The following is a 14843-nucleotide window of genomic DNA, read 5'->3' as shown; positions in this document are numbered from 1 at the left end:
CCCTAGATGTTATGCACATTGAGAAGAATGTTTGCGATAGTATCATTGGTACATTGCTGGAGATCCCTGGAAAAAATAAAGATGGGATTGCTGCTCGATTAGATTTATTGAACATGGGGGTCAAAACTGATTTGCAACCCGAGTATGGAGAAAGACGTACTCGTTTGCCTCCTGGGCCTTGGAATTTGTCAAGAGCAGAGAAGAGAGAGGTTTGCAATTCTTTCTATGGTATGAAGGTCCCTGAAGGTTATTCTTCAAATATTAAAAATCTTGTATCTGTACAAGATTCAAGACTTCTTGGCCTTAAATCACATGATTGTCATACCTTAATGCAACAATTGCTCCCTGTGGCAATTCGTTCTGTTTTGGAGAAGCCTGCAAGGTATGCAATAACTCGTTTGTGCTTCTTCTTCAATGCTATATGTGCAAAGACTGTTGATGTTTCCAAGCTAGATAAGTTGGAAGAAGATGTAGTAGTTACTCTGTGTTTGCTTGAGAAGTACTTTCCCCCTTCATTCTTTGATATCATGGTTCATCTAGTAGTACATCTTGTCAGAGAAGTTCGTCTATGTGGGCCAGTATATTTTAGGTGGATGTATCCGTTTGAAAGATATATGAAAGTGCTGAAGGGGTATGTTCAGAATCGTACTCGTCCCGAAGGTTGCATTGCTGAGCGGTATATAGCTGAAGAAGCGGTAGAGTTTTGTACTCAGCATTTATCTGATGTTAGTACAGTTGGAGTGCCTTCAAGCCAAAAGATGGGAGTTTCAAAGCCATTATCAGGTTGCACAGTGAGCGTAGTTGATCAGGACCTGTTGAATCAAGCACATCTATATGTCTTGGAGAATACGGAGGAAGTCCTACCTTATATCGAGTACGTATGAGTTTTATTCTTTAAGTTTCCATTTAAAATTATTTCTTATGTTTATCTTATATATTTGGGACCGTAATGCTTGAATTTTTCGTGTCATGTAGGCAACATATGATCCACATCAAGACTGCTTATCCAAAATTTAGAAAGAGAACAAAGTGGCTGCAGGATAAGCACAATAGCACTTTCATTCAATGGCTACGCTTCAAGGTATATGTTGTTGAATAACGTATTTCTCTTTTAATTTTCTTCTTATTTATATGTTAGGATGAATTAAGATATGATTAATTTGCAGGTTCAAAGTGAAGTTGAGGAAGACAATCATGGCGTATCAGAAAATTTAAGGTGGCTAGCAGCTGGTCCAAACATGTCAGTGCCATTATATAGGAGCTATCTTATTAAAGGTATTAAATTCAATATCAAGGCACAAGATGATGTGCGGACAACTCAAAATAGTGGAGTTTATTTACTTGCACATACCATGCAAGTTGCTAGTGCCAAGGATAAAAACCCAATTCTCTCAAATATGGGTTTCTATGGTGTCATTCAAGAAATTTGGGACCTTGACTACCAAAAGTTTACAATCCCAGTCTTTAGGTGTGATTGGATAGATAGTTCTGGTCTTGTAGTCGACGAACTTGGATTTACCCTTGTAGATTTGAGTAAAATTGGACATAGGAATGACCAATTTGTTTTGGCTTCTCAAGTCAAACAAATATTTTTTGTTGACGACCCGATGCATCGTGGTTGGTCGGTAGTGTTATCAATGCCTAGTAGAGAATATAATGATGTTATTGGTGATGAAGTATTAGGTGATGTGATAATTGAGTGTGAGCCATTTACTAGAGGGATGCCAAATGTTGACACATTTGATGAACTGGTAGGTGAGTTAGGCGGTCAAAATATTCGAGATGGGTGTGAAGATATATGGATTGAATGATGCTTATGTAATTGGCAGTGTATGACATTAATTTTGTAATATATTGTAATGTGATTTCTTCACTTTCTACGTTCAAATAAAACACGACGTTATTGTGAATCAGTTATTCAGCATATTTACCGACGTCTTAAAGCAACGTAACAATGAAGAACCACGACGCTATTGTGAAGCAATTATTCAGGATATCACGTCGGTGAAGGATAAAGAACCGCCATGTAATTCAAAATAACACGACTCCAATCCCATAATACCGACGTCTAAAAAACGAGATATGTAATCTGAACGTTAAAAAATACGACGTCATCATACATTTTCCACGTCGCAAGTTCTTTTATAAACGAAGAGGAACGAAATTAATTCCGACGGAAATTCATTATAACCGCCGTTTAATAACAATTAAACGACGTTATTTGTAATACGGCTCCCATCATAATCTACGCCGTCTATATGTTCTGTAATACGGCTCTCATTTATTTGGAACCGACGTTGTTTAGACGTTCAACGTCGTCTATATTATTAAGTGCGTCGTGAGTAATGAATACATATAAATACAACGTCGACTATATAAATGTATACGTCGTAAATAATGACACTGACAACTATTTCCACGTCATCTTTTTTAGATAAAATCGAAGTGGAAAATTTATTTCACGACGGTTTTTTGTAAATAAGAGACGTTGTAGAACTTTAGCAGACTAAACACGTCTGTTTTTATTGTTTTCCGACGTTGTTGTATTTAACAACGTCTAATATTTATGGTCGTTGTTTGTTTCTGAAAATAGGACGTATAAATTTTTTAATACGACTCTCATATATTTGTAACTGACGTTGTTTAGTTTTTCAACGTCTACTATAGAAACACATACGTCGTAAATAATGACACTGACAACTATTTCCACGTCATCTTTTATCAAAAAATCGAAGTGGAAAATTAATTGTACGACGGTTGTGTTTATATGTGCGACGTAGTAGGTATCAATAACGTCGTCTTCTAATGTATTTAAAGACGTCATATTTTTTATTGTCGTGAAAATTATATTTAACGTCGGCGTATTTTTATTGTCGTCGTTGTATGTCTATCTTGCGGCCTTGTTCTCTTAATATGTGTCATATTTTCCCTTTTTAACGACGGTCTTTTTAGAGAATTGGTCGTCTATTATCATCATCGATTGCTTTTTTTAGATCTTTTGCAGTACAAAGACGTCGTTTTGTATTTTTTGATGACGTTGTATTGTTTAACAACGACGGTTATTTAGCGTCGTGGTTTATGAGGGAAAAGATGACGGTGGATTCCACGACCATTGAAAAACCAAATACACGACGGTGATTTACCGTCGTCTTTTTGCTTTTTTGTAGTAGTGTTTCTTGAATTCTAGATCACAAGTGAATTCTAGACCAAAAAAAAAAAAATTTACATGATAATATTGACTAAAGAGTTCTAGTCTTGATGATCTCTGTATAGATTTAGATTTAGTCTAATGGTAATAAAAGAGGAAGTGATCACCAAGGAAAGACTATTAGACGCCGCCTACTTGCGCATCAAGAAACATTTATCTACGTCTCTTCATGTTCACACTCTTTATTTTTTCTTTAATCCTCAAACTAATTATTAAAAAAAGAAAAAATCAACGACTTCCTTGAAAAGGTCTTAAAATGGAGTTTCCTCTCCTCTGATGATACATTTATTTTAGACTTAAAAGGTTTGACTGAATTCTACCTAGAATAATAGAATCCTATTTGAAAAGTCCACATACTAGTAGTCTAGGTGTTTGGAAGATCTAAACAAAGTATATAAATAGAAGAAGTATAGAGAGACATACCGTACGTCTTAAACACACTCAGCTAGATATAGCTCAACCATTTGAGATCATATCCCCAAAAGCGAAATGGTTTGGATTTGGGCAACAATTGGGTTGCTTGCACTTGTTCACATCCTGCAAGCATGGTGCAAGAACAAGAAGAAGACGTTACCTCCTGGTCCAAGAGGGTTTCCTATTTTTGGAAGCCTTCACTTGCTATCAGGGGAGTTCCCTAACAAGGATCTTCACCGACTAGCCCAAAAATATGGCGACATCATGTACATGCGCTTAGGCCTTATGCCCACCATCGTTGTCTCATCTCCACAAGCTGCCAAGCTGTTCCTGAAAACACACGACCTTGTGTTTGCTAGCAGGCCACCTCATGAAGGTGCAAAGCACATCTCTTTTGGGCAGAGGAACTTGAGCTTTGCTGAATATGGCCCGTATTGGCGCGACATGCGGAAGATGTGCACCCTTGAGTTGCTCAGCAACCACAAAATCAACTCTTTTAAGTCCATGAGGCGAGAAGAGGTTGCTCTCTGTGTTGAGTCTATTCGAGATGCTGCCTATAAGGGACGTGTTGCTGTTGATCTGAGTGACATTGTCTCATCTCTCAGCGTGGACATGAGCTGCCGGATGGTGCTTGGGAAGAAGTACAGGGATGAGGATTTTGATGCGAGGGGTTTCAGGTCTGTGATCAAAGAGGGCATCCAATTGGCAGGCGCCTCTAACTTGGCTGATTACATTCCTTTTATAGCTCCCCTTGACCTCCAAGGGTTTACGAAGCGGATGAAGTCTGTTAACAAGGCGTTTGATGTCTTCTTTGAGAAGATCATTGAGGAACATCTTCAATCTAACGATGGGGAAAGGACTAAAGACTTTGTTGATGTCATGGTGGGCTTCATGGGATCCGTAGAATCTGAATACCAAATCGAACGCCCTCATATCAAAGCGATAATAATGGTTAGTATACACAAAAACTTAAACATATAGGCATGGCGGTATTAAACACTAAATCCTTGCATCATTTTAATTATTTGTCCTTTTATTCTAGCATTGCTCAAAGTAAAACGAAATCGTTTCTTGTGAGAAAATTTAACATGTCGAGGTTTAAGATTTGTGAATCTGAACCATTAATTAGGTGGAATTTTGTTTCAATTGATCAGTTATACATGTCCCTTTTGTTATTTATCATGTGTGTATAGTTTTGTCTGTATCTGTTACACCACTTAATGTAAAAAAATGGCAAATTTCTTTGCAGGACATGCTGGTGGCCTCCATGGACACGTCATCAACAACGGTCGACTGGGCACTGTCCGAGCTAATGAGGCATCCAAAAGCAATGAAAGAAGTCCAAAAGGAGCTAGAAGATGTTGTTGGATTGGAGAGAATGGTAGAGGAATCAGACTTGGAGAAATTGGACTACTTGAGCATGGTAGTGAAGGAAACCCTGAGGCTACACCCAGTTGCGCCATTGTTGGTTCCTCATGCGGCCACTGAAGACTGTATCGTCAATGGCTACCACATACCCAAAAAATCGCGCGTTATCATAAACGCTTGGGCAATCGGGAGAGACCCGAGTGCTTGGACCGATGCAGAGGAGTTCATACCAGAAAGATTTGAGGGTAGCGACGTTGATGTTAGAGGAAATCACTTTCAGCTCATCCCATTTGGCTCTGGCCGAAGACGTTGCCCAGGAATTCAGTTAGGGCTCACTGTGGTCCAGTTAATGTTGGCACAACTTGTCCATTGTTTTGATTGGGAACTTCCAAATAACATGTTGCCAGAAGAATTGGACATGAGTGAGTCGTTTGGCATTACGGTGGAAAGGGTCAAACGTCTAATTGCTATTCCTTCTTATCGACTTCACAAATGATCATAATATGTCTACAATGCCTCATTTTGTACTTTTAATATTTTGTTGTGTCGTTTCTGTTTTTCTAATATATACCACTCTTGTAACGCGTTACGTTTTTTTTCTTCACCTGAAGAAAATTATTATTAAAAAAATGGAATAAATTAAATAAAATTGCGTTACGTACTTAAGTTGAGGCTCTCTTTCTCCTTTGGTTTACAACTAGGATAAATTTCTTCGAACAAGATACAAATTAGCAGACTATATTTTGTAAATATCAGGCACCCCATGTCCCAATCTTTATCTGTAGATTTTTTATTCTTTTTCTTCTTTAGGTGACATTGTCTTATGGGAACAATCTTTATTATCACAAGGAGAATCCTGAAAACAAAAAACAATAATAAAAAAACTACTTAAACACTCATCTGTTTATATTGATTGAAAGAGAAATTCAAAGCAAAACCTAGATCCAACTCACCCATAACAAAACCACAATACAATAATACTTGTTATTGAAAAGACAACAAACATGGTTTTTACCAACTAGCTATTGGTCCAGAGGTATTTTTCATCTCAATGTTGAAAGTGATTCCAAATTCAATTCCCCACTCTCCATTAACAAAAAGGAAAGAGCAAACAATCATAGAATTGAACTGAAAACATATTTCAAAAAGTTCTGGTTAATTAAAGCAGGGTAACTGAACTAGCAACACTTTGAACCCACTACAGAAGAGGAGGAATAAAATTATCGTCTCAATCTTCGATATCTCAGTAGTTGGGATAACTTTTGTAAAAGAAGAAGGTTTCAAATTCAGACCTGAAAAGAATACGAATTGTATTGTTATTTGTATAAAAATGGTTACAAGATATTTTCAGCTGTATAAAAATAGTTACAGAGAAAGATAAAACTTATATGTACAAGTAAAACCCTAAGAGGGAAATTCAAGAAGGAAAGCATGTTGTGATTTATCTACGACTCTTCATGTGTTTACCCTTCTTTTTTTCTTTTTTTTTCTTTAGTCTATCAAATCGAGTTTCCTCTCTTCCAACGGTAAAAGAAACCATGTAAGGAACACGATGACATGATCCGTGATTTATCAGTGGCTCACTCACTTTGGCCACAAAAGAACAGTGGCTTTTGTTAGTATGGGCCACGAATTGATATGTGGCCAATTTTGAGGTTTTCTAGAAGTGGTATATTCTAAAGAGAAAATTATGAGATGCAAAAAAGAAATAGACAAAGGCAGAAGAAAGATAGCTAGAAAAGGAAAGAGAGAGAGACAAAAATGCTATGTATACTGTATCGCTGAATGTCTTTATAGACAACTTTCCAGAAGAGAATTGAATTAATGAATAGGACCAGCTGAGGTCTGTGCTAGCTATTGCATGCTGGCATGTACGATTCAATTCTGATGCTTCATTTGAAATGGTGCCTTAGGATACTTTATGAATGGTTGTAGATCAAGAAGCTTGTGATTTTCCTACAAAAAATATGGGCGATTTGAAAAGGCCACATACAATTCTAGGTGTTTGGATCTTCCACGCATCCTCGTTCATTAAACACAACGAAACAAATTATACAAAGAAGAGTATAGAGAAACTTCTCTCCTCTTAGATACACTCATGGTTTTCAAATCATGATCAATTTAAGCCTTCCGTTAAGTTGACTATTTGGTCAGATGTTAATTAATGTCGTGTCCACTATTAGATATAGGGGTGGGCACTCAAACCGGCGAACCGGAAATCCAAACCGAACCATACCGAACTAAACCGGAAAAAAACCGAGTTGACTAAAAAGTCAAAAATCGGTCAAAAACCGAACCGGACCGGTTTGGACCGGTTCCGGATCCGATTCCATGTCTTCAAAAACCGAACCGGTGAAACTAACAATATATATAATTTCAATATATATTTATATTTAATGCTATATTTTTAATTTCACTAAAAAAAATTTAATATTTATCCAAGTTCAATGTCAAAATATCTCTCTTTTCTAACTTTAATATTTATTTTTTATATGAAATTGAATAATTTGTTAATTTTTAAGTAAAAAAATAATATCTTAGTTGAGAATTGTATTAAAAAATAATTTAAAATAATAATTTTTATAATCCGGTTCAAAACCGAACCGGAACCAGAACCGGACCGAAACCGATTCAAACCGAACCGGACAGTTTTTGAAATTTTTTTTATTAAAACCAAACCGAACCAAACCGGATAAATAGTATCGGATCGGTTCTAATTTGAGGCAAAAACCGGTCCAAACCGAACCGTGCCCACCCCTAATTAGTTATATGCCCTAGAAGCCAACATAAAAATAGAATATTCTAAGGATATAATATAATTAATATAATCAAAGGGGGCATGAATGTTACTCTAAGATACGTAATGTACATGGATAAAGATATGAATGGAAAGCAGTCTAAAGAAGTTAGATTCACTAGACATTTCCATCATAGAAATATTGAATCCTAAACTACTCATGGTCATAGGATCACCAATTGGATAATGGTAATCCGTAAGGACTGGTACACATTATGTCTGCTCAATTTGGAGGATGACTAGTCTACTCAATTCAGAGTTCACTAAAGGCGGTCAACTTAAAAATTCTTGTATGGAAGTCTTACTCACAAATGTCAAACAAAGAATTCTAAAGTTATGATAAAGCAAATTAGTCCTTGGATTTGAGACATCACGGTTGTCTTATGTATGAGTGTTTGTCTTTGAAAGCACCATACAGTCGTATCAAAAGGATGTGACTTAAAGGTGTTCCTCATGATACTCAGCATATACATAGAGGTATGTGAATGTATGACAGGGAATCTCTACTCTTAGTAAGAAGAGAGAATAATCTAGAGATATGATTCGTTGAATCTTCGGCCAACGTATAAGAATGTTTGCAATTACATCTAAGAGGATCATATAACCTAAAGATGTCATGTTAGAAACTTGACACGAGTTAACCATATCCCAATAACATGATATAGAGTATTGTAATAGAGAAAAAACCAAATTGCATTATAATCACAAACTGACTAGGTTCAATAGATGAATTCTATTTAGCTTGGGTGGCCATGAGAGGGTATGGAGCCTTGAAAACTCCACGAGGAGGAAAAGATCAATTACCAGAAAACCTTCCTCTCCCAAAAGAATTAGACATAGAACCAGAGCGTCGAGCATTGGCATGAAAACTAGAAGGAGACATAGGAACACTCAAGTTGGAAGTAACCAGCGCTTGTATTGCGAGAGCCAGAAGAAGTATGACCAATCATGGCCACATAGGAGTATGATAAGTTGAAATGCATGATTCAGCAGGTTGTTCAGTAATTAAAACCTGAGTGTGAAACTCCTTGAACGAAATGGAAGTATCTCGATATCTCGAACAATGAGAACTGTCTTGATCATATCGTACTTGGAAGGTAATCCATTGAGGGCTATGATGATGAGACCATCATCCGAAATCGAAACTCAAGCAATGGACAACTGATTCTTGATATGTTTGAGATGCAGAAGAAATTTATCAATTGAATCACCACCTTTCTGAGTCGTCTGCAACTCAATTTGGAGATGATTGATCCAAGCACGAGACATGGTGGCATAGCGATTGGAGAGGCTCAACCAAGCATCACGAGCAGTTTTACTACTGATAACATATTCAATCGTGTTGTCCAAAAGTGTTGCAATCAGAAAGCTCAATAACACTTTATCAGCCCGAAGCCACTCCTTACACTACAAGAAAATTGGGTATTTACGACATGCATAGTTTATGCGCCGTAGAAAATTACTTTTTAGAGCAAGTCCAGCGGTAGAGGCTGGCCCAGGCAAAAGGCAAAAAAGAGCCCGAGTCCAGCTCCAGCGCAAGCAATCCAGCCCGGGCAAGCTGCGGGTCCCACGAGCCCGGGCAGGCCCAAGGGCGAAATCAGACTGGGCTCGAGCCCGAGTTGAGCTGACGTCATCGATGATGTCAGCTCCAACGGCTACTGCCACGTGTCGTCACCGGGTGGCTCCGATTGGATTTTTTTCAGAAATCCTACGGTTCTCATTTTTTTGGCCAAAAAAATTTTAAAAAATCCAAAAAAATTCGAAAAAATTCTGAAATTTTTTTTAAAAAAATACAAAAAATGTATGTATTTTTTCCCTATAAATACCTAACCATTTTATCTACTTTCAACACCAAATCTTCATACAATTTCTTCTCCATACAATATTTTCTACTCTCCACTCACATAATTCATTTTCCACACCAAATCTTTTTATCTGGAATAAGACACGTGGCAACCGAGATTCACATCCGAAAATCTTATCCGAAAATTTAATTAAAAAGATTATAAAATTAATGATTTAAAGTATAAAAAAATAGGAAATAAAGTACAATGAATAGTAATTGCCCTAGACTTACCCTAGACTTTGCCCTTGTGGGTGGAACCACAAATGGCAAGGCTGACACTATTCACGTAAATAGTGTCAACCCTTGCTTGCCCTAGCTTGCCCTTATCTTAGACTTTGCCCTAAGGAGTGGAGTTGCTCTTATGGTGTGCAATTTTCTCGCACTGTATTTCCCCTTCCTTTGTTACGGCGTGCTTTTAATGCGTGCCGTAATTTTTGGGTATTAATGGTGTGCAAAATATCCATAAAAAGAAGACTACATTAATGGCGTGCAAAACATGCGCGCCGTGAAACGCCCCTCATTTAATTTTTGTTGCCCGCGAATACATTTCCTTTTCCCCCCTTAGAATTTTCTTATTTCAGAATACTCTCCCTCAAATTTTTTTCGTGTAGCATTCTTTTCTTCTTCCCTAAATTTTACTCTCTCTCTCTCTCTAACCAAAAACCCTGTCTGGCTCTATCTGACCCCAAATCCCTGCGATTCTCTCTAACTCCAAAACATCTATCATTCTTTCTCATCTAGAAATCCTCTTGGTTCCCAAACCCTTTCACGACTGCAATCTCAAGGTAACCCTACCTCTCTCTATGCTCTTTTATTTTCCAGATTTTATCAAAACGTTCTTTCAATTTAGCTTTGCAGAACCTCACGGCTGCACTCGCAAGTTGGTTTTACTAAATTTTATGGAACCTCACTGGGTATGAAGCTCCAAATTCTTTCAATTATTTCAATTAATGTGCAGATATTACAAAGTTTCAAATTCTTTCAAAAGTTTAATTTAGATTTAGATTTTTTTATTATTTAAATTTTGCAAGAATCTAATGGTGCTTTGGTTTGTTTTTAGAAGAGGTATGCCATGTGATTGGTTGAAGTTGTAGAAAAAGCTAGGTGAGAGGACAGTGGGAGAAAGGTAAAAGTCAGCTCCTCATACACTTATACACTTATTTTTAATTTTGTTTTATTTATTTTTCTGCTTAGTTCAATTTTTCATTTTCTGCTTAATCTCAGCCACCCACTTCACCTATTTTTTCCAATATTTGTTCCTTTGGTACATGTAAGTATACTTAATTTCCACTTGCATTTAGTTATGTTTCTTTAGTTAGGAAATGGTGGTGATTGTGATTAATTTTCTCCTTCTTTTGGTATAGGCATTGAATTAACTAATTTGCGTTTGAAATAGAAGGGAAGCTATCCAATTGGGATGGTATTGGAGTGGAAGAGCTTCTGAAGTTTCTATTCAGAAGACTAGCCAGAGGTTCGATTTACTTTCTTCCTAATACAGCATAAGTTATAACCATCTATTACAAAAAGGGATTGACAAATTGACAGACCCAATACAAGATTTATGTTAATTATTCATGTGAGATTATATACTTGTTTTTAAGATTGTTCATAACTCTTTTGGGGCAGAAGTTGTTAAGTTTCAGTTACCCATGTTGACTGTTAATTTTGCACAGATTGTGGGTTAGTTTTGAAGTATAAGTACTTGGTTTTAAACTATACATATCCAGGATTGTAATTTGGTTGAAGTTTGATACATGAGTTTGGTAAGCATGACTACAAAATATGTCAAAACAGGGGCTGCAGTTTCAGTTTTGAAACACTTACTTTGGATTGCCTTATCTTATAAATTAGAGCACTTTTTCTGTCAAATTTTTTATGGTTTCAAAGTTTATTTAATCAGCTTCAGGATGCACGTAATTTGGTAGATTTTTATTGAGTTTAGGGTCTTTAATTATGAGTTTAAAGTTTAATACACAGTAGCTGAAATTGCATTAGTTTCTCTGGTGGTGCAGGAGCAACAACAGTTTTCTAAAAGCTCATGTCAAGGCATAAGTTAGTGGTTCAATTGTTGAATGTCAAGGTAAACTTAATTTACACACACAACTACCTACTTGATCATAATATCAGAAACATTGGAGTTTATGGTTCTGTTGCTGACAAGATATTTGGAAGCAACAACAAAAACATGACCGGATAATTGGACAACCAGCGGATGGTAGCCCTGCTGCACAGTTTGACCGGATAAAAACGTTACCAAACGAGCCCTTATACTTTGGGCTTTGCTTATTAATTAAGCTAGCTCTCCATAATTAACTGAAAGATACACATAATTAATACAACAGTCTTGACATACGAAACAAGACAAAATTTTCAATGGCCCACTCTTCGAAACTTAGAGGTGGTGACGTTTCAATTGGACCTAAAGAGAGAGTGATCAGCAAGTACAGAAAAAAGAAAGAAAAGAATTAAACTCACTGCCGTGGAACAATAAATGCCACCAACTCTTACTGACATGAAAGGACGAAGAAAATCGTCTTACTTGTGCACCAAGAGACATGTGTCCATTCAGAGGATTAAGCCTTATCTACAACTCTTCCATGTTTTTTTTCCTTTAATCTATCAGACTAAACTAATTATTAAAGGAAGAAAAGTATAGGAACACAAAGAAACAAAAGTAAGACCTTTTCCAAAAGTTATAGAAGAGAGACCTCTCTCGCCTGACTCAACCATTTGAGATCATCCCCAAGGAGCTTGCAATGGTTTGGATTTGGGCAACAATTGGGTTGCTTGCCCTTGTTCATATCCTGCAAGCATGGTGGAAGAACAAGAAGAAGAGGTTACCTCCTGGTCCAAGAGGGTTCCCCATTTTTGGCAGCCTTCACTTGCTAGGGGAGTTTCCTAACAAGGATCTTCATCGGCTTGCCCGAAAATACGGCGACATCATGTACATGCGCTTAGGCCTTATGTCTACCATTGTCATCTCATCTCCAGAAGCCGCCGAGCTGTTCCTCAAAACACACGACCTTGTGTTTGCTAGCAGGCCACCACATGAAGGTTCAAAGCACATCTCTTTCGGACAAAAGAACTTGAGCTTCTCTGAGTATGGCGTGTATTGGCGCGACACCCGGAAGATGTGCACAATTGAGTTGCTCAGCAACCACAAAATCAACTCCTTCAAGTCCATGAGGAGAGAAGAGGTTTCTCTCTGTGTTGAGTCTATTCGAGCGGCCGCGAATAATATAGGTGTTGCTGTTGATCTGAGTGACAAGGTCTCGTCCCTCAGCGTGGACATGAGCTGCCGGATGGTGCTTGGGAAGAAGTACAGGGATGAGGAGTTTGATGAGAGGGGTTTCAAGTCTGTGGTCAGAGAGGGTATCCAATTGGCATCTGCTCCTAACTTGGGTGATTACATTCCTTTTATTGCTCCACTTGACCTCCAAGGGTTCACAAAACGCATGAAGTCTGTCAACAAGGCATTTGATAACTTGTTTGAGAAGAGCATTGAGGAGCATCTGCAACCTAACGATGGAGAAAGAACTAAGGACTTTGTTGATGTTATGGTGGGCTTCATGGGGTCCGAAGAATCTGAATACCGAATCGAACGCCCCCATATCAAGGCTATAATGTTGGTGAGTATGCATATACTGTCCTAGCATCATTTTTTTAAAAATTATTTGTCCTTTTATTTTTGCATTGCTCAAAGTAAAAGGACATGTCATTGTCTAAGATTGTGAATCTGAATTATTATTTAGGAGGAACATTACTTTCAAATATATATTTAACATGAAAATCCCTTATGTAATTTATCATCTATGTCATGTGTGCTACGCTACTTCAAGTAAAATATGGCGAATTTCTTCGCAGGACATGCTGGTGGCCTCCATGGACACATCATCGACAACGATTGAGTGGGCACTCTCCGAACTCATGAGGCATCCGAAAGCGATGAAGAAAGTCCAAAAAGAGCTAGAAAATGTTGTTGGATTGGATAAAATGGTGGAGGAATCAGACTTGGAGAAATTGGACTACTTGAACATGGTAGTGAAGGAAACCTTCAGGCTACATCCAGTAGCACCATTACTGGTTCCTCATGCATCCATTGAAGATTGCACTGTCAATGGATACCACATACCCAAAAATTCTCGGGTCCTCATAAACGTGTGGGCAATCGGGAGAGACCCGAATGCTTGGACAGATCCAGAGAAGTTCATACCAGAAAGATTTGAGGGTAGCAGCGTTGATGTTAGAGGAAATCACTTTCAGCTTATCCCATTCGGCTCTGGCCGAAGACGTTGCCCTGGAATTCAGCTAGGCCTTACTGTGGTCCAGTTAGTGCTGGCACAACTTGTGCATTGTTTTGATTGGGAACTTCCAAATAACATGTTGCCAGATGAGTTGGACATGACTGAGGAGTTTGGCTTTACGGTTCCAAGGGCCAAGCACCTACTCGCTATCCCTTCCTATCGCCTTCGGAAATCAGCATAAGGTGCATGTACCACTCTTGTAGCTTCATACATTTGTTTTCTTCACCTGAGGAAAATAAAGATAAAAAATAAATAAATTGAATAAAATTGTGTTGATCACTTAAAGTGAGAGGGGCTGCACAACACGACCTGTTAAATTTGAGGGTCCGTTCTTTCAATTTTCATGTTCTTTGTTTTCATTTGTAAAAACAAATTAAAAACAGAAAACTTTCAACTGGAGATACAGACACAAGACAAGATGGTCAAATCTAATTTGGTTGGCTCCAATGGCCCACCAAATTAGAGAAGTTCTGCTGAACAAGATAAGAGCTGATAACTCAGTCAGTGCCGTTTAATTTAGCCAGCGACTCAAGTCTTGCTGACATGAATAAGCCAAGAAACTTGTCTTACTCGAGTTTCCTCTCCTCACGTGAACTTGTCAACAGAAGCATGGTTTATGCAATCACAATATTAGAGATAATGAGAAGCAAACATGGTAGCATATATTAGTCAATCTGGGACATAATCAACTTTTTTGTATTTGGTTTTGCAATTTTCCTCTTTCTGTTTCTCATAAAGTTAGCTTGAATTTGTAGCTGTTTTATCCTCCGAACTGTAACTCTAATCGAATCTAACTTCCAAAACTAATAAATCACTAAATTTAACATCGAACTCATTAAAACAACCAATTTAACTTTTATCAACAAAATTTTCAAATTTCATCCATTTTCTGCGCAAGAAGTCAAA

General features: G+C 37.6%; 2 protein-coding genes across 14 annotated transcripts; both read left to right on the top strand.

Annotated features, from left to right (window-relative positions):
• LOC18778625 (cytochrome P450 CYP736A12) lies at positions 3648 to 5661 on the top strand. Its single transcript, XM_007214342.2, has 2 exons — positions 3648 to 4573; positions 4872 to 5661. The coding sequence occupies exons 1-2, from the start codon at positions 3698 to 3700 to the stop codon at positions 5484 to 5486; spliced, it is 1491 nt and encodes a 496-aa protein (XP_007214404.1). The 5' UTR covers positions 3648 to 3697; the 3' UTR covers positions 5487 to 5661.
• LOC18779107 (cytochrome P450 CYP736A12) lies at positions 10215 to 14273 on the top strand. Of its 13 annotated transcripts, none has more exons than XM_020562026.1 (6): positions 10215 to 10418; positions 10697 to 10759; positions 10858 to 10903; positions 10998 to 11104; positions 11646 to 13262; positions 13498 to 14273. In XM_020562026.1, exons 5-6 carry the CDS (start codon positions 12390 to 12392, stop codon positions 14116 to 14118), a joined length of 1494 nt encoding a protein of 497 aa, XP_020417615.1. In that variant the 5' UTR covers positions 10215 to 10418; positions 10697 to 10759; positions 10858 to 10903; positions 10998 to 11104; positions 11646 to 12389; the 3' UTR covers positions 14119 to 14273. The 13 variants fall into 13 exon arrangements, with proteins under 13 accessions (XP_020417615.1, XP_020417614.1, XP_020417610.1 ...); XM_020562025.1 differs by having other exon boundaries at positions 10694 to 10759; XM_020562021.1 differs by lacking the exon at positions 10858 to 10903 and adding an exon at positions 10492 to 10547.

The sequence above is a fragment of the Prunus persica genome, chromosome G4, assembly GCF_000346465.2.
Source record: "Prunus persica cultivar Lovell chromosome G4, Prunus_persica_NCBIv2, whole genome shotgun sequence".
NCBI classification, from domain to species: domain Eukaryota; kingdom Viridiplantae; phylum Streptophyta; class Magnoliopsida; order Rosales; family Rosaceae; genus Prunus; species Prunus persica.
This window is presented reverse-complemented; position numbering and strand designations above follow the sequence as displayed.